The sequence below is a fragment of the Trichechus manatus genome, unplaced genomic scaffold, assembly GCF_000243295.1.
Source record: "Trichechus manatus latirostris isolate Lorelei unplaced genomic scaffold, TriManLat1.0 scaffold00030, whole genome shotgun sequence".
NCBI classification, from domain to species: Eukaryota; Metazoa; Chordata; class Mammalia; order Sirenia; family Trichechidae; genus Trichechus; species Trichechus manatus.
Genome location: NW_004443966.1, coordinates 17,915,466 through 17,937,603, shown reverse-complemented (window position 1 = coordinate 17,937,603; position 22,138 = coordinate 17,915,466). Strand labels below are relative to the sequence as shown.

At 48.7% G+C, this 22,138-nt stretch overlaps 1 protein-coding gene across 25 annotated transcripts in view; it reads left to right on the top strand.

Annotated features, from left to right (window-relative positions):
- The window catches only part of CELF6 (CUGBP Elav-like family member 6), a 28,326-nt gene extending 7,253 nt beyond the window's left edge, over positions 1-21,073 (top strand). The window contains exons 3-13 of one of the 25 annotated variants that reach the window (XM_004374718.1): positions 6,342-6,390; positions 15,948-16,076; positions 16,175-16,254; positions 16,412-16,555; positions 16,662-16,794; positions 16,880-17,029; positions 17,194-17,253; positions 17,508-17,588; positions 17,674-17,817; positions 18,435-18,590; positions 19,438-21,073. In XM_004374718.1, coding sequence (XP_004374775.1) covers positions 6,342-6,390; positions 15,948-16,076; positions 16,175-16,254; positions 16,412-16,555; positions 16,662-16,794; positions 16,880-17,029; positions 17,194-17,253; positions 17,508-17,588; positions 17,674-17,817; positions 18,435-18,562 — 1,098 coding nt within the window. In that variant the 3' untranslated portion in view covers positions 18,563-18,590; positions 19,438-21,073. Of the gene's footprint in view, positions 1-5,062; positions 5,238-6,341; positions 6,402-12,984; positions 12,994-15,947; positions 16,077-16,174; positions 16,255-16,411; positions 16,556-16,661; positions 16,795-16,879; positions 17,030-17,193; positions 17,266-17,502; positions 17,589-17,673; positions 17,818-18,433; positions 18,691-19,437 lie in introns of those variants that run through there. The other 24 variants (XM_004374720.1, XM_023729812.1, XM_023729811.1 and 21 more) reach the window with 24 other exon arrangements.
- Positions 21,074-22,138: the final 1,065 nt, after the last annotated feature.

The window sequence follows — 22,138 nt, the reverse complement described above, 5'->3', positions numbered from 1 at the left end:
GGCTTTATTCAGTCTCCCTAGCTTAACAAAGTGAAAATTAATATTTAATTATTCCCCTAAATGAAAATCAATGGCACTGTTGGCCAGCCCCAGCAATGTCTGTGCCATCAATCTTTCCTCTAGGCCTGCCAGGGGCAGCAGCAGCTTCAATCACCCGGTTTCAAGCCCGCCACCATGGAGGGAGGAGGGTGCCGAGCTCTCTGCTGGCACTGGGTCCTGAGCACATCTGCCACCTGCTGGAGAAGCAGGGACAAGACTTCAATCTGGACTCCTGCTGGAGTCAGGCGGGAGTATAACTATGGGACCAGGAAGGGCTTCAGTTTCCCCAAAGAGAAAGCCTGGTCCCCTAGGAGAATTTTCACGGAATCCCCTGGACTGGAACCTCCTTTTGATTCCCCTCTACTTGCCCCTTGCCAATTTCTGTCACCTATCAAAGCTTGGCTCCCTGCTCAGGACTTTCTTCAGACCTCAGCGTCTTTTCCACCTGGTTCCCATCTCCTGCAGCCTCTTCCCCAGGAAGCTGGAGCTTTGTCTTTCAACACCACATTAGGCTCCAGAATTCAGCAGAAGAGAGTGAGGCCCAACTTCAGCCCCACCTTCTGGGATTCAGAAGGTGCTCCCTTTCTTGTCTCTCTCCCTGCTCATGACCTCTTTTCCCTTAGGCATCCATCCCTTCAAACATGAAGGAGACAGACATAACTGAGTCAGGCAGTGCATTTGCTTTCTCGCTTGTGCCCTGCGCAAAACAGCTTGGGTGAAGAAGGCAGATGGGGGCAAAATCCAGCCATGCTCCACAGGCCAAGCCATGCACATTATTGCAGGGCTGTGTCAGCCCAGATGAAGGGACACATAGTTTCTAATATATACCCTGGGTTGGGCAAATGCCTTTCTGTAATTCACACAAAGGCACTTGACATGCTAGCAGTTGCCCAGTGAATGAGTCTGAGCGTTTGCCTTCAAGGAGCTTCCATGCCAGAAAGAACTCACTGCTCCCACTGGAGTTTTCATCTGGGCACGTAAAACAGGCATCAGGAGTGGTGAGGGAGGCCCTCATGGAGGAGACACTCTCTGAGCTGAATCACGATCAGATTCCATCATATTTGAGGGTCTAGAAACTTGAAAGACAAAGGCCACTTCGGGGAGTAAGAGGATAGTGTGCCCACTATCTAGCACACTCTCTGGCAGGACGGGTGTCTAGCAAAGACGGCTGGGAGTCCAAGTGGGTGGAAAGTATCATGCATGTTGGGAGGCAAGATTACAAGTCTTGATTGCCAGTCTTGGGAACTTGGGCTTTATCTGGAGGCTTGCAATGGGGAACCATAGGTGGATTTTAAGCAGAGAAGAGAGAGGGACTGGTTTTACAAGATCACTCTGGCTATAGTGTGGAGAGTGGGTTGGAGAGGAAGCAACGCTGGAGGCAGGATGACCCTTTAGGATACTGTTGCTTGCGTATAGGTAGATACTGATGCTGGCCTGGAGTTAGGGGTAAGGCAGGAATGAGGAGGAGAAGATAGACTTGAAAGCTATTTAGAATATCCATATCGATTCTAGAACCAAGAGGACTGGGTAGTGGATTGAATTAGAAAAGGCAGGTAAGTCAGAAAAAAGTGCTGAAATTGATGAAGTTTGCTTTTTTTCTGCCCAATTCTTCCCCCGAACCCATGACACCTCTCCCAGACATACCAATGGTCTTTTTTCTGGGAACTTTTTGGTGACCTCTCTTCCCATGGGGGAAAGGGGGTTGAGGGTATGAGTGCTTACTGGAGGGAATGGTTGGCATTAGGGAAGAAGAGTCTGAAGACAGCAATGCTGGGTCCAAGGCAGAAAGTACTGATGAAGAAATTTTAGACAAGTCAAGCAGGGAGGTGAGGTGGGGTCTTGCTTTCCCTTCTGCTCACTGGGGCAGAAGAACCAGGGGCTTGTGGGTTCCTATGCCACCTCCGACCTCTCCCTACACCCCTCACCCCCCATTGACTGGAGTAGACTGTTCTCTCCTCTCTCTGACATTCTCTCCCTTGATTTCCCCTCCGGGGCTGGGCCCTAAAGCAGATGTGGGCCTGGATTTTACCCAGGACACTCTCAAGTGAATAGGTGCTCAGCCAAGGGCAAGAGCTCACCTGAGGTCCCACAATTTGTTCTTGGACAAGGAGAAATGTCTCTTTTCCTCAGAGGGGAGCCCTACTTACCTCACCCCACTCCCACACCCCTCCTCTGGCTGTGGCAGGCAAGAGGCAGGGTAGAATTGCCCAGGTAGCTCATGTGGACATTTCTCCTTCTCCAGCCAACCACACAGAGCATACCTAAATCCCATAACCACTGTCCAGTGGGGACTGAAGGCCCAGAGCCCTGGAGCACTACCCTTCCCTACTCTGTCTTCATCCTCTTGGGCTCCTCCCCTGGGGACTTCCTCTGTACCTCCATACTCACAAACTGCCAACTTCCCCAAATCTCAAGCCATAAACCTGGGAGTCAGCCAACATTCCCTCCTCTCCCTCAGTCTCTACATCCAAAAGAACTGTAGTCTATTTGATTCTTCCTAAACATCTCTTGAATCTGTCATTTCCTTCTACCCCAGTCCAGGTCACCCTCACTCCTTATGTGTACCACTGATGTTCCTGCCTCTGATCTTTCTCTTTCCAATCCATTCTCTGCGTAGTGGCAGCTCAATGGGATCCTTCATAAGATAAAACTGAGTAGGTCACTCTGCTGCTTAAAATCCTCCCCTGGATCCCCATTGCCTTTGAAATACGATACAGTTGAAATTCTTGGTTATAGTTTACACAGCCTGGCCCTGATCTGGCCCCTGCCTACCTTTCAGTTTCATATCCCTCCATTAAAAAAAAAAAAACAACAAAAAACAGTATCACATCTGGTGCACCTACTAAGACCCAGCTATTGTCATTTCCACCATAATCTTGCAAGGTAGGATCACGATTCCCTGCTTTACTAATGTGGACACTGGGTCTCAGAGACCTCTAAGAACTTGACAGTGATGGAGCCAGGCTTTAAATCCACATCTATCTGACTCAGAAGCAATTTGCTCTCCCTGGCTGTCTCCATGCCAGGTACCCACCAGAACCCTTGCTCCTTCAGACTTGCAATTCCCTGCCTATTCCCTGGAGAACACCAGTAGGAACACCTACTTTTCCCATTATCTCTACACGGCCAAATTACCCTAGTCCTGCAAGGCTCAGGTTAAATATTGCCTCCTCCATGAAGCTTTTCCTGATTCAACCTGTGCAGCTGGAGGCAGCCTCCCCCATAGCACTTTACTTTGCGCTCCTCCTAAGGCCCTGGTCCCTCTGTGCCTCCTTATTTGTGTTCACTCTTAAAAACAGACGAGAGCAGCATAATGCAAAAATCATGGGTTGCAGCATTATACAGACCTGGAGGCAAATCCCAGCTCAATCATTTCCCCACCATATGATCTTGGATGAGTGATTTAACCAGGGCTTCGAACCGGTTTGTTCTGGTTTGAACCCCTGCTAAGAATGTGCATTTCCACCCCAGATATACTGAATCAGAATCTACGTTTTAACGAGATCCCCCACATGATTCTTACGTATAATCCGTTTTGGAGAACCACTGCTCTACTAGTGGTTCTCAGAATTGGTCCCTAACCAGCAGCATTAGCATTTCCTGGGAACTTGTTAGAAATAGAAATTCTCTGTCAGATTTGAATTGGAACTAACTGGTTAGAAGTACTGGATTTAACTTCCCTGAGCCTCGCCTTCTCATCTGTGGTATGGGGACAATGGTATTACCTTGCAGAGTGGTTGAAAGGATTTAGAGTCAATGTATGTAAAGTGCTCTAGGAAGGGCCTGGCACATAGTGAGCTCTCAGGGAATGGTGGCATTATCTTCCCCTCTGTGAGCCCATGGGGGCAGGGTCCCCATCTGTCATCACTGCTCCCCCAAAGGACCCAGCCTTGGACTCTTCACAGAGTTCAGGAAATGCCGGCAGCGTGCCTGAGTGGTAGAAGGCCTGGGCTCCCAGCCTGTGTGGCCTGGACCCTGCCAGGTCCATGTGAGACATATCCGTACCACCCAATGCCCACCACTCTCCATCGAAGGGTGGTGCAGTGGGTGGAGGAGGGAAAGGGGCGTCCCCTAGAGCACTGATATACTCCATCTCCCAGGAAACCAGCCGGGGAGGCAGCTGCCATGGAAACTGCTACTGTCACATGTGCTTGTCACTCTAGGCTCCAGAGAGAAATTCTCAGTATCTATTTAAGAACTAATAAAATAATGATGGTCTTGCTCACCCTCACTGCCCCCCACCCCAGGTTTCCATCCTGCTGTCCTTCTCGCCCACCAGGCTTCTCCCAGCCTCTCCCACACCCTCTTCCTGACCCTTCATCCCCTCAATTCCTTCCTGTCTCCACCAGCATTTCTCTTTCCTTGCCTCTTTCTGGCTCTGTCTCTTCCTTGCTCTCTCTCTCATCATTTCTTTCTTCCTATGCCTCTTCATCTCTCCCTGTGTCTCCGCTCTCCATGCCTCTGTCTCTTGGTCTCTCCTTCAGAATCACAGGTGGCCATGCCCAGGGTTGGGTCCTGTCCTCCTGGTCCCTGGTCCAGGCCAGTCCAGACCTGTCCAGCGCGCCCTGATCTGCTTGGATTGATCTGTCACCCCCTCTAGACTGTACCCTGAGTCCTGTCGGTGTCCCGGCCCCCACCCACAACCTGGTACACTGCAGGTGCTCCACCACTAGTGGGTGGGTGTGTCGGAGCGTGTAAGAACCTGTGTCCTGGTTGGGAGGGGGATTGCGCTGGTTCAGATTTGGCATGTTTTCCTTTCTTTTATTTTTATTTTTTTATTTTTTAGTCAGTCCTCTCCACCCCTCCCACCTCCAAATTTGATCCAAAGGAAATTGCTCAACTGTGACTGCCAGGGCGTTACTATGGTTACTGGGTAGCACTTGTGGCTATGATAACAGGAAGCTGCCTGTTGTCTCGGCAACCAGCACATTGGTAGGGGATGGAGTGGCCCCTGATTGGTGCAGAAGCAGTGCATTTCCTGAAGGGAGGGGGTCTGATCATCACCTTCTCAGGCCAGATGGGCATCAGTACCCCTTCCTCCATGAACGGGAAGGCTGCTGTTCTTTCCTGTCGGCACTCAGCTGTCTGCCCCCCAACAATAACTCCTCACATCCCACGCACCCAGCTCTTGGCAGTTTACAAAGACCTTTTGCATCCCCATTACCTCATGTGATCCCCACAACACCCATGAGAGGAAGGTGAGATGGGGATTCAATCATTCATTCACCCAGGGTGGTTGGGGGATGGGAGTGGGGGGGTGTATATTGAAATCACCTAGGAGCTTTTTCAAATTGTTCAAAGCCCCATCTTGAGAGTCTGATATGATTCTCAGGTGATTCTGATCCATCCCTGATCAGGGAACCCCTGAATTAGAAGGTGAAATTGGTTGGAGGGAGGGGATGGAGGGTGGCATCAAGCTGCTTTCCAGGCTTTTAGCTTGGGAGATTTGGAGGAGCAGTTTTGGGCAAAAAGACAAGGTCTGCTGTGAGTGTGTTGAGTGGAAGGTACCAGTGGGACTTTAGTCAAGATGTCCAGCAAACAGCTGGGCATGTGGGTCTAAATCTCAGGAGACAGGCTTGCGCTGAAGACGTGGAATTCTGAGTCATCCCTGTGTGGATAGTGACTGAGGCCGTGGGTGTGGATGAGTCTCTCCAGGAAGAATGGGAAGAATGAGGCAAGTGAGGGCCAAGGATGGCACCCTGGAGAACTTCAGCATCCTCAGGGGAAGAGGAGCCAGGGAGGGGACTGAGGGGGTGAATGTGGAACCGCTGGTGACACAGAAGCTTGGGGAATTTTTACCCTATTTGATAAGCTGAGTCTAAGAGACGATGGCTTACTTGAAGTCATACAACCATTAAATGGCAGAGTTGGGGCTAGATAGTACTAGGTCTGATTCACAGACTGTTGAATCCAAATGACATGTAGCATTATATTCTCCGCTTCAGCCACAAAACACAAATCTGCTGTGTGAACTCCACCTTCCCACCCAGCCCATCTTACACAGAGCCAAAGGGATAAAAGCCCAAGAGCCAAAGGCAGAAAAATCTCTTTAGCTCTCATCTGACCCTGTGCTTGCCACCAGGCTTCCTATCACCCATCCTTTCAGGTTTCAGCACCATCCAAATCCCGGGGTTAAGGAAGGAATCCTGGAGAAAATCTATAATTCCAGTGTAGAGGGCAGGGTAGAGGGTAGAGCTCAAAGTGGCCAGAGCACAAACCACGAGGAGTCTAGGGGTGGAGAATTTGGGGCTCCTGGGCCAGACAGTGGTGCTGACTGGATGCCTTGGTCTGATGTCTTTCAGATGAATCGTCCGATCCAAGTGAAACCAGCTGCCAGTGAGGGCCGAGGAGGTAACTCCCCTGTCTGATGATCCTCCAAGTGTCACCATGTAGGGAATGGTGCGCCACTGCTGGTGTCAATCCTATTACTCCAGTCCTCTTACTGGAGCCTCCCTGGCTCAGGGAACAAGTGAGCCTCAGAGCTGCGCAGCACCAGGGACAGCTCAGCCATTCTAGCTCAGACTGGAGAGCACAGTGGGGACCCCAGGCCCGGAAGACGCAAAGCAAAAAACCAAACCCGTTGCTGTTGAGTAGATTCTGACTCGTAGAGACCCTATAGGACTCATAGAGACCCTGAGTAGAACTGTCCCACAGAGTTTCTAAGGAGTGGCTGGTGGATTCAAACTGCTGACCTTTTGGTTAGCAGCCGTAGCTCTTCGTAGCTCTTAACCACTGCACCACCAGGGCAGGAAGGGCCTAAATAGATGCTGGGAATGGAAGAAGGTGGCTCTTGCCACTTCTCCCCTGGAGAGGTCATTCCTGTTTTGAGAAGTGGATCTTCCAGACTTGTTTAAAGACTCAAGTTGAGCTGTTTCCCTTTTCCAGATTCTTCTGATTCCAGAGAACCCAGTCCACCTGGGTTGAGGCCACTCATTCCTTCATTGTAATTGCCTGTTTACACATGGTAAAAGATGAGGCTGGTAAAATAGACTTCGTAGGCCATATTAAGGAATTTGCCTGTATGCTGAGGACCATGGAAAGCCTTTAAAGGGCTTTTAGCTGCACTGTTCCCTGGTGGAGAAAAACCAATGCCCCTTAAGAGTAGGAGGAGTGAAGAGCCTATGCCTTTTGACAACCAGGTGGGTTCTGGCCACCTCCGTCATCTTCCATGGTGGAAAGGCAATGCTGGTTTCTGGTATCAGTTCCTGATATCTTTCTCTCTCTTGAGTCTTATTTCAGCCTCCAGCCCTCCCTGATGTTTACTGACTCTCTCCCTAGGACCCTAGTCTTACCCAAGATTAATCATGGCTTTGTTAGGCAAAAGAAGCTGCTTACCATCAGGGAAAGAATGTAACCTAACTGACATAAACATTTATTGACTCCTAGTAATTATGTTCACCTTCTCAGACTTCATGCTCAATGTCCACACCCACAAGAGGCTCTGGTGGCTTCATGGTTCCATTGTGGAAGTTGTTCCTCAAGAAAGCCTTCCTTCCTTCATCCTTTTAGATTCTCTGATCCTGGTTTTGTGATGGCCAAGATGTTATCACTCCCGCTTTGTCTTGGAGAGGTATTTCCAAGCTCTTCCCCCCAACACACACACAAACACACATGCAGGTATTTGTGTGCACATGCACACACACACACCCCCCACGTCTTCCTTTCCCATCTCATTCTTACGGACAGGTTCATGAGATGCTCTAGGCTGCATCTGAAACTTCTGCTTCATGTATCCCAAGAATTTCTACTTCTTGGGAAACTGTGAGGCATCAAGGCCACTGCTGGCTATCTTCTAAGCCTTGCCCACAAATACCAGACTGTCTTACAGATGAGAGGCCAGCTGAGAGTACTTGAGTGAGCTGATACCACAGATGGATTGGATTGTAGTTTATTGAACCATTCAACCACCATCTTCTGAGTAACTTACTCCACATTAGAATGCATACGTGAATGAGGCAGACCGACCGAACCACCTCCACAGAGCTCCCAGGCTATGAGGGGATACAGACAATTAAACAAGGGGTTACAATTCAGTGTGGTCAGTGCTTTGCAAAGGGAAGTCCAGGAGAAGGGGAGGGATTGTGGGGGCAAAAACAAGGAGCAAACCTAATATGGGAGACCAGAGTGTGCTCCTAAAGGTAGTAATATTTAAGCTGAGATCTCAAGGATGAATAAGAGGTAGTCAAACAGAGAAGGGAGGAGGGAGAGAGCATGGGTTTCAGGCAGAGGGAATAGCATATACACAGGGGTCTCAGAGCTCAGGAAAGATGTGCTGCAACTTGGCATCTTGTTTAGAAACTAAATGCACAATGCTGGGCACTCCTTCTATATGGAGCCCAGCACACCTTGCCAGCATGAGGGCAGCTACACAAAGGAGCAGCACAGCAGAATGCCCCTCAGAGGTCTCCATGCCTGTAATGCTTCTGCTTGCCCTGGCCATACGTCCCCAATCAGTGGCAGCAGCCTGGGTTTCATAGTTTTTCTCCCCTTCTTTGTACAAGTTTTGCGGGTATCACATCATTGAGAAACTCTGCACGTGTGACCTCCCACCTATGCACCTGTTCAGATTCAGAGCAGCTCAAGAGAGCAGGAGAACAAATCTTGCTGAAAAGAGATCTGCCTGACAGTATAACTCAGAATTCCAGTTGTTACGTGTTACACAGATATTTCTTGAGAAGTGATGGCACTCTAGATATATGCATCTGCCAGATGCACCTAGCAATAGTCCCTCTTGCAGGTTTGGATGAGCAGATCTCTCCAGTCCTCCTCCTGCTCTCACTCAAAGAGCCTTCAAATGCTCCCTGCTACATATTCGGGAGAGAGGAGGCATATGTCCCAAGTCTTGCAGAACAGTCGAGCCGTTACAATTTATAAGTATTTTCCTGCTAACTAATTTGTGTTAGGTAATCTTGCTTCTAGTCAAAATGTGTTCCCTTTCTTCACTGCTATCATACATGTCTTCGAAAGTGAGGTCAGCTCTCTGCTGAATTTTAACACGACATGATGTTTTAGAAACGTGATGTTTAAAAATGGTATTGGGTTTTGTTTTTGGAATGTAACATTTAACACCAGTGTGGGATAGCAGCTTGTCCCATTCAAGTCTTATCTCTGTGACCCTAAACATTCTATAAACCTTCAGAGTTAATGGTCAAGCCTATCCTGATACATTTAAGCCAATAAGCCTGCTTTTTTTTTTTATTACTCTTGAGATTAAGTCCCTTAGTTTACAGTTGATTAAAAATAGTTTCTATGTCTGATAAAAATAGTTTCTATTATTTGATAAAGGAGCCCTGGTGGTGTGGTAGTTAAAGCACTTGGCTGTTAACCAAAAAGTCAGTGGTTCGAACCCACCAGCCCCTCCGTGGGAGAAAGATGCAGCAGTTTGCTTCCGTAAAGATTACAGCCTTGGAAACCCTATAGGGCAGGCAGTTCTACTGTGTCCTATAGGGTTGCTATGAGTCAAAATTGACTTGACGGCAACAGGTTTGTTTTGTTTTAGTTTTATCTGATAAGGATATTGATATCAACACAAATATAATCTAAGTCTCCTTCCAAAATTCCCCTATCTTTTTCTGGAAGAGATTATTAGATTTTTAACTTGGCTTCCCATAAAGCAGAGATCACAAAATCAAATGCCACAGGAACCCAAGTAGGTTACCCTAAATAGGTAAGACTATCGTGATTTAATTTTTAAAAAATTACATGTTAATTATATCCAATTAGAAACTAATTCAATTTTTTTAAGAGGACCAGCACTGCGTGAGCCTAACCACACCTAACAGGTTTGCTTCTTTGGCCCATAGACTACCATTTTTTCCCATCTGCCATAAAGAAGTATTCCATAGTGCACACATGAGCTTTGTGACAAACATAATTACTTTACCTTCTGTCTCTTGAATTGTGTTGCCAGTGCAACAGAGTAGTTTTCTTCTTATTTTTAATCAACAGACATGAGGTTTGTGGACTGTTGAAATAACCTGTACGTTAAACATACTGTATATTACTTTTAGAAGTTATTGGTAACCCTTGTGCTTTCAATGTCTACAATGCAAGAACAGTAGCAGTACAACAGGATCTGTCTGATAAAAGGTACTGGGGTCCTCTTCCTCCACGGCTGTCCCCTGCAGCCTTGGTGGCACTTTTCTCAAAGTGCCAGATGTACATCTGGGTCTTCATGGGCTATATCATGGCAGCCTTTTAACATACCCCAGCCAATTCCCATAAATTCTGAAGCTAAGTTCCACGCTGTTTAAGTCACTCCCCTGACTTTAACAGTTAAAGGAAAATGCATCTAATTTTCCAAAATAAAATAATCTCCTAACATGCTAAAGGCACCCATTTCTACAGTAAACATACACAGCATCAAAAAAAAATTTGTCCCCAGCCCTCGGACATCTCTAAATGTAAAAATTTAAATCTTTTTCTGGATAAAAATTCAGAGTTCATTTATTTCAAAATGTTAATTTCAAATTTTATTAAGTCAGTGGTAGGGGTCCCCAAATCCCTGAAACAACGGTAACTAAATGAGTCCGTTTATTTGCTGTTTAGCATGGGGACTGTGGTTGATTTTTCCTAACTTATAGTATGTCTACTTTGGAAATATTAATAATAAGTTATTGTAAATACAAATCTTAAATGAAAAGTATTTTTTAGTTCCAAAGCAAAAATCTTGAAAAGCATTTAACACCTTCTGTATATTCTTTCCTCCCTTTCAAATTTCATAACATAGAATCAATAAATTCATAAATCACAATGGTGATTGCTTTGCTTGTTCCATTCTCCAACTTTGATGTTTTTTTATTTAGTTAGTATTTATGTACTCAAGATGTCTAAGGTACAGAAATAGGTTAAGTAATCCATCCACGCACCCTTCTCACTTTAGCTTTTTTAACTTTAAATTTTCAAACACTCTCTGAGGATTTTAAAATACACTTTGAGGCATCTTTTTTTTTTTTTTTTTAATCTTGGAATTTGGCTTAACTCAAAAGCCAATTGTCTGTTATCACGTTAACCTCCTATCACCATCCTGTATTTATTTAAGTAATTTCTCCCCTGAATTTGCAAGGGTTTGGTTAAATATCAGCCTGGACTTTAAGTAATAAAAACGTTGCTATCTAACTAGGTGAGTCATCTTTTCCAAATTCTTCCTAGGATCCCACAGGGGATCCCAGATCCCACTTTATTCAATGTTTAATAACTAATCTCTGGATTAAAGTTAAATTTTGAACTAGAATTTTCATAATTTCATGATACTGGGACATATTCTTTGACCTAAGTCAGCTATGAATCTTAGCAACGGCTGTTCTATCATCGTCAGCTGATAGTCATATCTGTCTTTGATCCTTATACTTATTTAATTCTAAAAAAGTACTTTGCCAACTAAGTCCTGGCTGAATAAGTTTCACAGTACTGCTTAAGGCTGTCCTCAGTTAACTCTTCACTTCCTGAAATGCATTCTACCCTCAAAAGTAAAGGGAGGTGCTTTCCTCAGGTTGCCTCAGAGTGGATCACCAAAGCTGATTGTCCATGGCTGTGGCTGACCCTCTGGCAAGCCCCAGGTGATATGACGATGCCCTTCACGTACAGGTGCACGGCCTGCAGGAAAATGCATCTCTGGAGACTCAGTTCTCCTCTCTTAAGGGAACCTGGAAGCCCAGGCTTGGTCTACCTTTCTCACTTCTCCCTGGCTCTCCTGGATCAGGGTAAAGGGACAGTGGAGTCTCTGTTCTGCCTCGTGGTCAAAGTCTCTTTTTTGCAGCCCTTTTAAAAACCCTTCTTGATGCTTATCAGATCTGGCCAGGAGACTGCTTGTCCTGGATACTTCTTTCACTTACTTCTCTAGTCTTTCCAAGCTCCTTATGCTCCATTCATTACCAGGAACACAAAGGGAGAGATGCTTTGCTCCAGATGCTGCCACCAGCAGAACTTCTTGGCTTAGTATTTGGACTGAAAGGTGGACTGGCGTTTTTAGGATGTGTTTGGTGGTTAGTACTGCCAAGACCGAGACTTTGTCCCTTCATTGTCCCTGCAATCATGACCTCTCACCAACATGGAATACAGTAGGTATGAGGGGCCTACAAGTCAGCCACCTGGGCACCACAGGAATTCCTTTGGACCAGCTTGAGGCAGAGCTTCATTCAGCCTCCTTTCTTGGGCAGCATCCTGGTGCCCTTGCTGAGGAAGACAGAATGGACTGACTCTGCTATGACTCCTTTGCTCTCAACCCCGTCATTTGCTGCATGAGAATCTCTGACCTGTATGGCCAACTGCACAGGCAGCTACCCTTCATGGATATGGACCCCTGGGGCCTAAGTCTCTTGGTTTGGGTCCAAAAGGCATTTAGTGAAAGAGCAAAGAGTGTACATTGGTTGCTAGCAGGAAAATGCGGTGATACCATTCAACTGTGTGACTTTCCAACCATGTCTCAACTCCACACTGATGCTGCCTTCCAAGTCCTTCACTACAGGAAGGCAAACTTCTGTTTGATATGTCCATCTTTCCAGGAACCAGGATGCTTTTATTCAGACATTCCTGACCTGCTTCATGCAGCATCCTTTTTTTTCACCAAACTAGGGCAATAATGACTTGACCTAGAGGAAGTTGAATCATGAGGGCTCTATTCCATCATCATCTCCATCTAAGGGCATTAATCATCCCACAGAATCTTCAGAGCTGTGGATTTGGGGGCTACTCTCCAGGGTCCAGTCTGGTACTTCTCTGTGACCAGGTGTGTTAGTTTCCTAGGAAATAACAAAATACCACGAAGTTAGTGGGTTTAAAAAACAAATTTATTGTCTCACAGTTCTGGAGGCTGGAAGTCCAAGATCAGGGTGTTGGCTGTGTTGATTTCTTCTGAGGCTTGAGGAAAAATCTGTTCTGTGCCTCTCTCCTAGCTTCTGGTAGCTCCAGGTGTTCTTGGTTTGCAGCTGCTTTGTCATGTGATAGCCTTCCTCTGTGTATCTTTTATATCCTTCCTCTGTCCTCTTTTATAAGGACTCCAGTCACAGAGGATTAGGACCCACCCTATACTAGCATAACCTCATGTTAACCTGACTGATAACATCTTTAAAGATCTTATTTCCCAACAGGTTCCCATTCACAGGCACAGCGGTTAGGACTTCAACATACTCTTTTCTCGTTGTTGGGGAGTAGTGGGGAGGCACAATTCAATCCGTAACATCAGGTTTCTTAAGAAACCTACCCCACCATTTTTGGGTCACCTGAGGCCCACGGTCACTGTGACATATCACACCCTCCTGTCAAAGACCATCAAAGTCCCTGTAAAGTGGCAAAGATGAGAACTCAAGATCATGCCTGGGAAACAGGCAGCATGGAGCCCAGCCCACAGTGAGTACTCATTTCCATTTCATATTCTGTACACCCCAGTAGTCCACAACCACAGGGTCAGTGCCCTGACATGGAAATGGAAATTCTTAATCCAGTTGAAAGACTGTCACTGGAAAGGGAGACTAAGAGTAATTCATGGGCTGTGACGTGAGCTTGAGCTGATCACCATCAGCAGAAAAGAGCAACAAGAGGTAGAGCAGATGAAGGATTAGATGACCACTGGCCAACAAGCCTCTTTCCAGTCCTGGAGGCGCCATCTCAGCTTGTGACAACTCTCTTCCCACCTAAGACCACCTGGATGTTGGACTATGTGGCATGACATCTCAACTGCGTTGCCATCATCATCGTTCAGACCCTACCCAATGACACAGCTGCACAATAAATTAGGGCATCATGAAGCCTCCTGTAAGCCTTGAGACTCTAGAGGCCCAAAGATGTCCTCCAGCCCCTCCTGAGCCTTCTGCAGTCATGTGGGCATACTCTAGTGTCATAGCTCAGAACTATGACAGAGTCTTCTGGGGTTTGATTCCCTGACCATTATGAGGCATGTCTTCCAGTGTCAAGGCAAAGTCACCAACATCAGAGTGGTCAAGAGATTTATGAAAGATCTTTTGTGTCTTCTCGGGCTCCTGAATGAAATCTCAGCTCTGTCTTCGTACACCATATGGAATTCTAGTCTCTGTCTTCTAGGTCAGTGGTTTTCAAAGGGCTTTCCCTCAGAGGGGGACACTGAGAGATGATCAAGCAGGACTCCAGCATATTCTCCCATTCCTTTCTGGCTTCAGTCAGAACAGTTCTGCTTTTCTCTTGCATTTTGGGCTTCATCCTAGTATTTTTGTTAGAACAAAGGATTCTACGGCTTTTTAAAAAAGTCTGAGAAACTAGTGATCTATTCCGAGGGCACTATTCTGTAAATAACGCCCCCAGAAGAGAAGCACACCCACTGGGTTACACTGTTACCACAGAAGGTCCACACCTCTTCCAGAATTCCGGCCACAAGTACATTATCCATTCACTCCTCCTCAAGATCACTGCGGAGGCCCCTTCTGGACAGAGGGACTGTCCCATATGAACTGCAGCAACAGACAGAGAGATACTTCAGGATACCCAGGGCAGCATAGGCTGCACCCTACACCATCCGGGTGAAATGTGGACACACACATAGCCTTGCTGGAGATTCCTGCCACTGCTAACTTCTGTCAGTCTGTTCTTTCTTTTCACTGTCCCCCAGCCTTCAGTCTATGACACTCACCAGCCTTGTCTCCCCTGCACTCAGGATCCAAGGATCCCCGCTCTGCCTAGCCAAGATTATCAAAGGGTAATGGAGTTTGGAATGTGCTTTCCTGGGCTCCAGGGTCTTGCAGTGAAGCCTGAGCCAGATTCCCACCCACCCCTTCTCTCCCAACTTGTATTACCCTCTTACAGGGTCAAGCTCTATCCCAAATTCAGAGACTTATCTTGGTGCAGGAAGGAGTCTAGCTTTAACAGCAGACCCTGTGGGCTGGGTCCTCTGCCCCAGACTCCTGGATTATGCTCCTGAGATCTGCCTTGGTGGCTGTACAGCCATGCCCTGGTGTTCGGCCCCAGTCCTCCAAGTTTCCCCAGGCACCAGATCCCCTTTCCTCACATCTCTGTCACTCCCACAGAAAGTGTGGACATGGGGAGGGATCAGACCTGTTCTCAGGTAGCCATCCAGGTCTGCAGGCAGAACTTGTTCTCCCACGGTGTGAACACTTGGGAGGGACCATGAAGGGAGAACGGGAGACATCAGAGGGAGGCAACAGGGCTTAGTGAGGAGCCTGGAGGCTTGGTGAAGGAATGAGGTGTTGGAGATGGGGGTTAAGGAAAGCAGTCAGGTGTGCTGGGGAAAATGCTAATTTCAGAGGCTCAGGAACCTAGGCTTCTGCCTTCTTTAGGCCTTTGGGAGGGACATCCAGGTTGGGTTTGGTGCTAAGCGTGGGAATTCATGATTCCATTGCTCAGTGTCTGGGCATGGGGCAGTGGGACAAGAGAACTATTTCCTGTGCTGAATTTTTTTTTTTTTACCCCGAACCCTCCTTAACTTGGTCAGGAAGGGGCACTGATTCTAGCTACCCCTAAAGGTGACCTCCAAGGGTATACTTCTCTGCTCTGGACCCAGTGTGAATACAAAGGCCTTCTCTGAGCATCTCCTCCCTTAATACAGCTGAAATGGTCCAAAATAGTGTTTCCCAAACCCTAAGAACAGAAAGGTCAAACATAAAAGGATATATATAGGGCTCTATCTGCCCAAAGATATCAATACTGAATCACTCCCCACAAGAGCAGCAACAGGCCTTTCTGGGTTTTCAAAGGACTTAGGTTTTCCTGATGGAACAACTGAGCTGAGTTCCTTTCCTCCAGACCTGTCTGTAGGCCATCTCCTCCTCAAAGAAGCCCAACTTTGTAGCCCCAGGGCCTTCTCCCTCCCTATACCTCTTCCCAGAGCCAGGCTGTGGAGATACCTACATAAGTTCCTCAGATGACTCTGGGGAGTCCAGGAGGACTTGGAGTCCCCAGGTCACTCCTGGCCTTGTCCCCAGAGGATCGAAAACTGTTTGTGGGGATGCTGGGCAAGCAGCAGGGTGAGGAGGACGTCCGACGCCTGTTCCAGCCCTTCGGCCATATCGAGGAGTGCACCGTACTGCGGAGCCCGGATGGCACCAGTAAAGGTGACCTGCACTGACCCCAGGACTTCCTGGTGACTCTGTCTCATATGACCCTTTGGCCTCTGTGGCCTGAGTCACCCGATCCCTCTGTCCTGCCCCAGGCTGTGCCTTTGTGAAGTTCGGGAGTCAAGGGGAAGCCCAGGCGGCCATCCAGGGTCTGCACGGCAGCCGGACCATGGCGGTGAGGGCGGGCACCTGGGGGCCAAGGGTGAGGCCAGTGGGGCAGGGGCGGGCCCCTCCCCCTCACGGGCGTTCAGTGCCCTGAGAAAGGGGTCAGGGTCACTCGGGGCCCGGCGAGGGTCGGGACCGGTCACCACGGACTCCCCTGCCTTGCCCAGGGCGCCTCGTCCAGCCTAGTGGTCAAGTTGGCGGACACGGACCGGGAGCGCGCGCTGCGGCGAATGCAGCAAATGGCGGGCCAGCTGGGCGCCTTCCACCCCGCGCCGCTGCCGCTCGGGGCCTGCGGCGCCTACACCACGGCGGTAGGTGCCCGGCCCCGGGGGGTGGGTGGACCAGACTGGGGGCGGGTGGGGGCGGGCAGCTGCCCGCCGCTGGGCCATCCACCTGCGCCCATCCTCTCTCCCAAAGATCCTACAGCACCAGGCAGCCCTGCTGGCAGCGGCGCAGGGCCCGGGCCTAGGCCCGGTGGCTGCGGTGGCGGCACAGATGCAGCACGTGGCAGCCTTTAGCCTAGTGGCAGCGCCGCTATTGCCCGCGGCAGGTACGGCGACCGGGGGCAGAGGCCGCAGCAGGGAGGGGGCCGGGCAGGTGGAGCAGCTGCCTGACTCTCTGGCCTCTGCCACCAGCAGCGAACTCCCCGACAGGCGGCGGTCCTGGCACGCTTCCTGGTCTTCCGGCGCCCATCGGCGTCAATGGATTCGGGCCCCTTACCCCCCAGACCAACGGGCAGCCGGGCTCCGACACGCTCTACAATAATGGGCTCTCCCCTTACCCAGGTGGGCCCCCGCTCCACCCAAATCTCCCCGAAATGGGGTGGGAAGCGGGGGTTGGGGGGCAGGGCCCAGGGAAGGGATTCCCCTTCCGTCCCTGCTGCCCCTCACAGCCTGCCTCCACCTCCCACCTTCACCTTCACCGTGGGCCTCGCCCCCTCTCTCCCCAGCCCAGAGCCCCATGGCTGACCCCCTGCAGCAGGCCTACGCTGGGATGCACCACTACGCAGGTTTCACTTGGCGCTACACGGTCTGGGGGGTTGAAGGGCCCCAGAAAGGAACAGGGAGATTTGTGGGGGGTTTAGGCTCTGTTCTGAAGAAGGAGTCAACCCCCCCATCCCCTCCCCTGGGCCCACGATGACTTCTCTGGGGGTGAGGGTTACAGTGGGCAGGGCTGAATTGGTCCAAGGTGGCCAGGCAGATCGGGCCCTGGTGGAGACCGGCTCCTGGAGGAGTCCCTGTCCACCCCCACCTCTGTCTCCAGCAGCCTATCCGTCGGCCTATGCCCCAGTGAGCACACCTTTTCCCCAGCAGCCTTCAGCCCTGCCCCAGCAGCAGAGAGAAGGTGAGGGACGGGGGCTGGAGATCAGGGCCTGGTGGGGCTGGACTCACGGTCCCTCCCCTGAACCAGCCTGCTACTGTTCCTACAGGCCCCGAAGGCTGTAACCTCTTCATCTATCACCTGCCTCAGGAGTTTGGTGATGCAGAACTTATACAGACATTCCTGCCCTTTGGAGCCGTTGTCTCTGCCAAAGTCTTTGTGGATCGAGCTACCAACCAGAGCAAGTGTTTTGGTGAGCTGAGCCCATCCCTGGACCCCTCTACTTCTAACTCTGGGATTCTCTGCACACCCTAAGATTCTTCCTCCATAAGACAGTGATTTCCAGAAACTGAATGTATGGCACAAAGTTGGGTCATAGAGCAGTCACAGGGCTCAGCCCAGACCAGGAACAAGCCTATTTCAGATTTACCTGGGACGGTCAGGTGTCTGGGAGATGTTTGACAAGGTCAGACTTAGGATTCTGGGCAGGGCAGGAAGATACTAGGTCTAGGACCAGAGATCCCCTCCAACTCAACTCCGGGGAAGTTTTGGGAACCAGAATGGAAGTTGTAGAGACAGAGAGCCAACCCATGCCAGGGAAAAACAGGAAGAAGGAAGATACCCTAGCCAACATACTCTACACACACACACTCAGAGTTGTCTTCTGTCTTTTTAAGAGTCACACCTTTGGGAATTCAGGCCATGTACCGTTATGAGTGTATGTGTGTATGTGTGTGTGTGTATGTAAATAATAGAGGGGTATGTGTTTGATGGGACTGGCCTGAAGGGGCAGGGAGAAGAGGGGGTAGGTCAGGAAGGAGGGCCTCCCAAGCAGCGTCTCCAGCCAACCCTTCTGCCCACAACTCACAGGGTTTGTTAGTTTTGACAATCCAACCAGTGCCCAGACTGCTATTCAGGCCATGAATGGCTTTCAAATTGGCATGAAGAGGCTCAAGGTCCAGCTAAAGAGGCCCAAGGATGCCAACCGGCCTTACTGATCTGCTCTCACAGACCAGCCACACAAAGGTGAGCCCGATGGACCCCAGGCAGATGGGACCTGGGTAATGAGGCCCTCCCAGCTTTGATGTTTTTTTTGGAAGTTAGGGGAACCCCACTTCTGAAAAAGTGTGGGATAGAAAGGTGAGCCAGGAGCTAGGAGGAATTCTCAAGAGTCTTTGCACTTTTCCTCCAACCCAAGGATTGAGATAAATTAGACAACATTCCTGCCGCCACGGTCTGGGGGAGACAATTACGGTAAAATTCCACCAGTTCTGCTCTAGAGATAGCCACAGGGGCCCATGAGTGTAGAGAATCTGTGTGTGGGGAGGGCCAGCGGGTTGGAGCATGAGACTAGAAAAGTAGATTTGGGCCAGCTTGTAAAGGGTCTTAAAGGCCAAGGAGTTTTTACTATCCTGAAGATAGTAAGGAACCACTGAGGAGTTTAAGCAAAGAAGGAAGAAGATGTAAGTGCGAAAATAATGACACTGAACATGGAAATGGGGGGAGAGAAGCAAGATATGCTTAAGCAGCAGGATTTGCAGGGCCTGGCGGGTGATGAGGAGGGAGATGACAAGTTCTAGGTGTCTGACAGGGCCCATGGGTCCATAAGATGCTGCCTCAACTTTTGGAGATTTGCTGTCTCAAAAGGCCCATATGGCCCTGCCTCACTTGAACTACCGCAGGGAGCCTTTGGGAGGTGGTATCAAGCTGGGGTCATCTGCCCAGAATCCAGGGTTTGCTGCAGCCCTGGCCACTCTCCTGAGACGCCACTGATGAGGCAGGCTGCTCTTGTCTTGTCCTCCAGAGTGATTTTTGCCTTTTCATCATCCTTTTTTTTTTCTTTCCACTCTCATTCACTAATATTCCACAGCAGAAAACGAAGAGTGAGAAGAAAGGAAAGGAAAAGCACAGAAATGCTTGAGCAGCCCTTCCTGAAGGAGCAGCTGCTGATGGAGGTGGATCCAACCCAAGGCTGAGGCCTGGAGCTCAGGCCACTTTAAGGATTGTTTCTTACAAGAGGGTTGTTCTCTGCCTGGGGCAAAGCTCAGGCTGGCGGGGCAACTGGGGCTGACTGGGGAGTGACTGTCGAGGGGAACCAGCAGAGGGCCGTGGGGGTGCCACGGGCTTCTCCAACCAGGAAGCCCAGATTTACTTCTTTCAAAATCATATCATTCCTTAGAGTTTAGGGACCAAAGGACTATTGCTTTTTTTAAATAAATAAATAAATATATATATATATATAAAAATTAAAAAACAAACAAACAAAAACGAGAAACACAAATGACAGTGTAGAGTCTCATAAAAGCTGCCTTTAAATATCTCTAGGAGACAGGGTGAAGGAGACCCTTGAAAATCTCAGCCGAGGCCGAGGGAGGCTGTGGAAAGATTATTCTGTGTCTCATTCCCTCTTGAACCCCCTCCCCACCTGCCCTTTTAGAAATAATTAAGGACTTGAGGTCTAGACTCCTATGCAGGTAATGAGAGAGCCACGGAAGCAGTGAACCCACAAGCTGCAATTCTCAAACTCACAGAGCACCCCTGAAGAGGCCCAGGAGGCGCTCTGACCTGCCCTGGATGTCACCACCCTGAGAGGCCCCCTTAGCCAGCAGAAATGGGAACCCACCTTTCCTTCTTGATGGCCTTTCTCAAAGTGGAATCACTGCTTCCCCGGGCAGGAAGAAAGAGGGAATTTTGGCCACCCCAGCCTTCCCCTTCCCAGTCCAGATAGACAGAGACCCTGCCTTTGGCTGAGCCGAGACATCTCCTGTTTCCCCCTCATCTTCAGCCAGCCCCAGTGTCCCCTTGCTCCAGGCCACCTTCTGTCTCTAAGTTTGCCTGCCTGTAAACTAGAGTCAGGATATATGTAGAGGGCTGTGACAACAGACTTGGAAGGTTTGCTACTGTATATACTGCCATTGAGAAGGGGATAATTTTCAATATGTAGAAGCTTCAGAATTAGAGGTCCCTCTTTACCCAGGACCTGGGAGGGAAGTAGATATTTTGCCAAAATACTTCTTCATTCCTTTAAAAAGTACATCTTTCCTATGCAAGAGTGTCTCACATGTGCTTATCCAAGGTGCTTCTAGATGGTGAGCAGTGTTCAGCTTAGAAGTGGTGTGTGCTCTGTCTGTCTGTCTTTGTCTGTCTGTTGTATACAGTGGGTGCCATATAAAGCTGATCATTGGTGGTGCTTCCTGCCTGCTTCTGTGAGATGGGCAAAAGATTCAGCTTAGAACACCATGATTCACCTTGCCTTGGTCAGTCTTTCCTGGGCCTGCAGGGCCTTGCGCATATTTTTCCCAGGAGGATAACTTCTCCTCTACCCCACAGAGATGAACCAACCTAGTCTGGGACCCCAGCTGGGTGGTGGGCACTCCAATCCCCAGATGCTGCTATGAGGCTGGAGGCCTCTGATCTATATCACATCAGATAGTAAGGAAGCCTCTGGGGGTGGGATGGGAGGGTTTCTCCTTCATAACAGTTTCTAAGAAAACTTGTTCCCACCTGTTCCTCTGTCTTGGACTCTTTTTTTGAGGGGATGAGAATGAAAAGTAGATTTGGTAATAACATTACCAGGTAAGGTGCGGAGTACATCCACAAATAATTTTAAACTGAGAGAGAAACCAGAGCCAAGAGCATCTATACACCAGCACAATGCTGACACGTACACTGATTGCCCTGGATACAGACAGAGATACAGAGCACCCACATATGCAAACAGATATACACATAGAGGCATACAGTCCCCTCTAGTACTAAGTGCTAAGCACTGAGCTAGGTGCTGGGGCTGAGGCATGGTCCAAGTACTCTGAGTTAGGGAGAAAGATAAATAATGTAGTTAAAAAGGTGTTCCTAGGTTGGTTGGGAGAGGTTCGCAAAGGGTTTCTCAAAGGAGATTAAGGAGAGGAAGAGTCTTCAAGGATGACTAGGACATTTGGACAAAGCCATTTGGACAGCTCATCAGTATGAACAATTATTATCAAGAAATAATAATAATTACTATTTATCCAGTGTCTATTATGTGGCAGGTAAGGGGCACAAGACAAGACCTTTTTCGCATTCCTAACACTATTCGGAAACTTAACTCATGTCAAAACATTTGAACTAAAATGACATTTACAGTATTTGCTCATGGCTAGGGACTGGATGACTGTGTAACTCCAAAGCTACAGAGGTTGGCAGGGTCTAGATCAGAGGTTGGCAAACTATGGCCTGTGGGTAAATCTGGCCTGTGGAAAGTTTTTACATTTTTAAAAGGTTATAAAAACAAATCAAAAAAAGAATATGAGACAGAGACCATATGTGCCTCACAACCAGTAAAATATTTACTATCTGGTCCTTTAGAGAAAAAGTTTGCTGACCACTGGTAAGATCGTGAAAGACTTGTATAATGTCTAATGAGTTTGAACAACATGGTGTTTGTGTCTCTGTTTGTGTGTGCATGTATTAGTCTGGACTTTTTCAGTTGCAAGTGTTAAAAAACCAAAGCAAACATGGTTAAGCCAATAGGAAATTAACTGGCTTACATAATTGATAAATCAAGGGATGTATCTGCCTTCAGGCATTGCTGGATC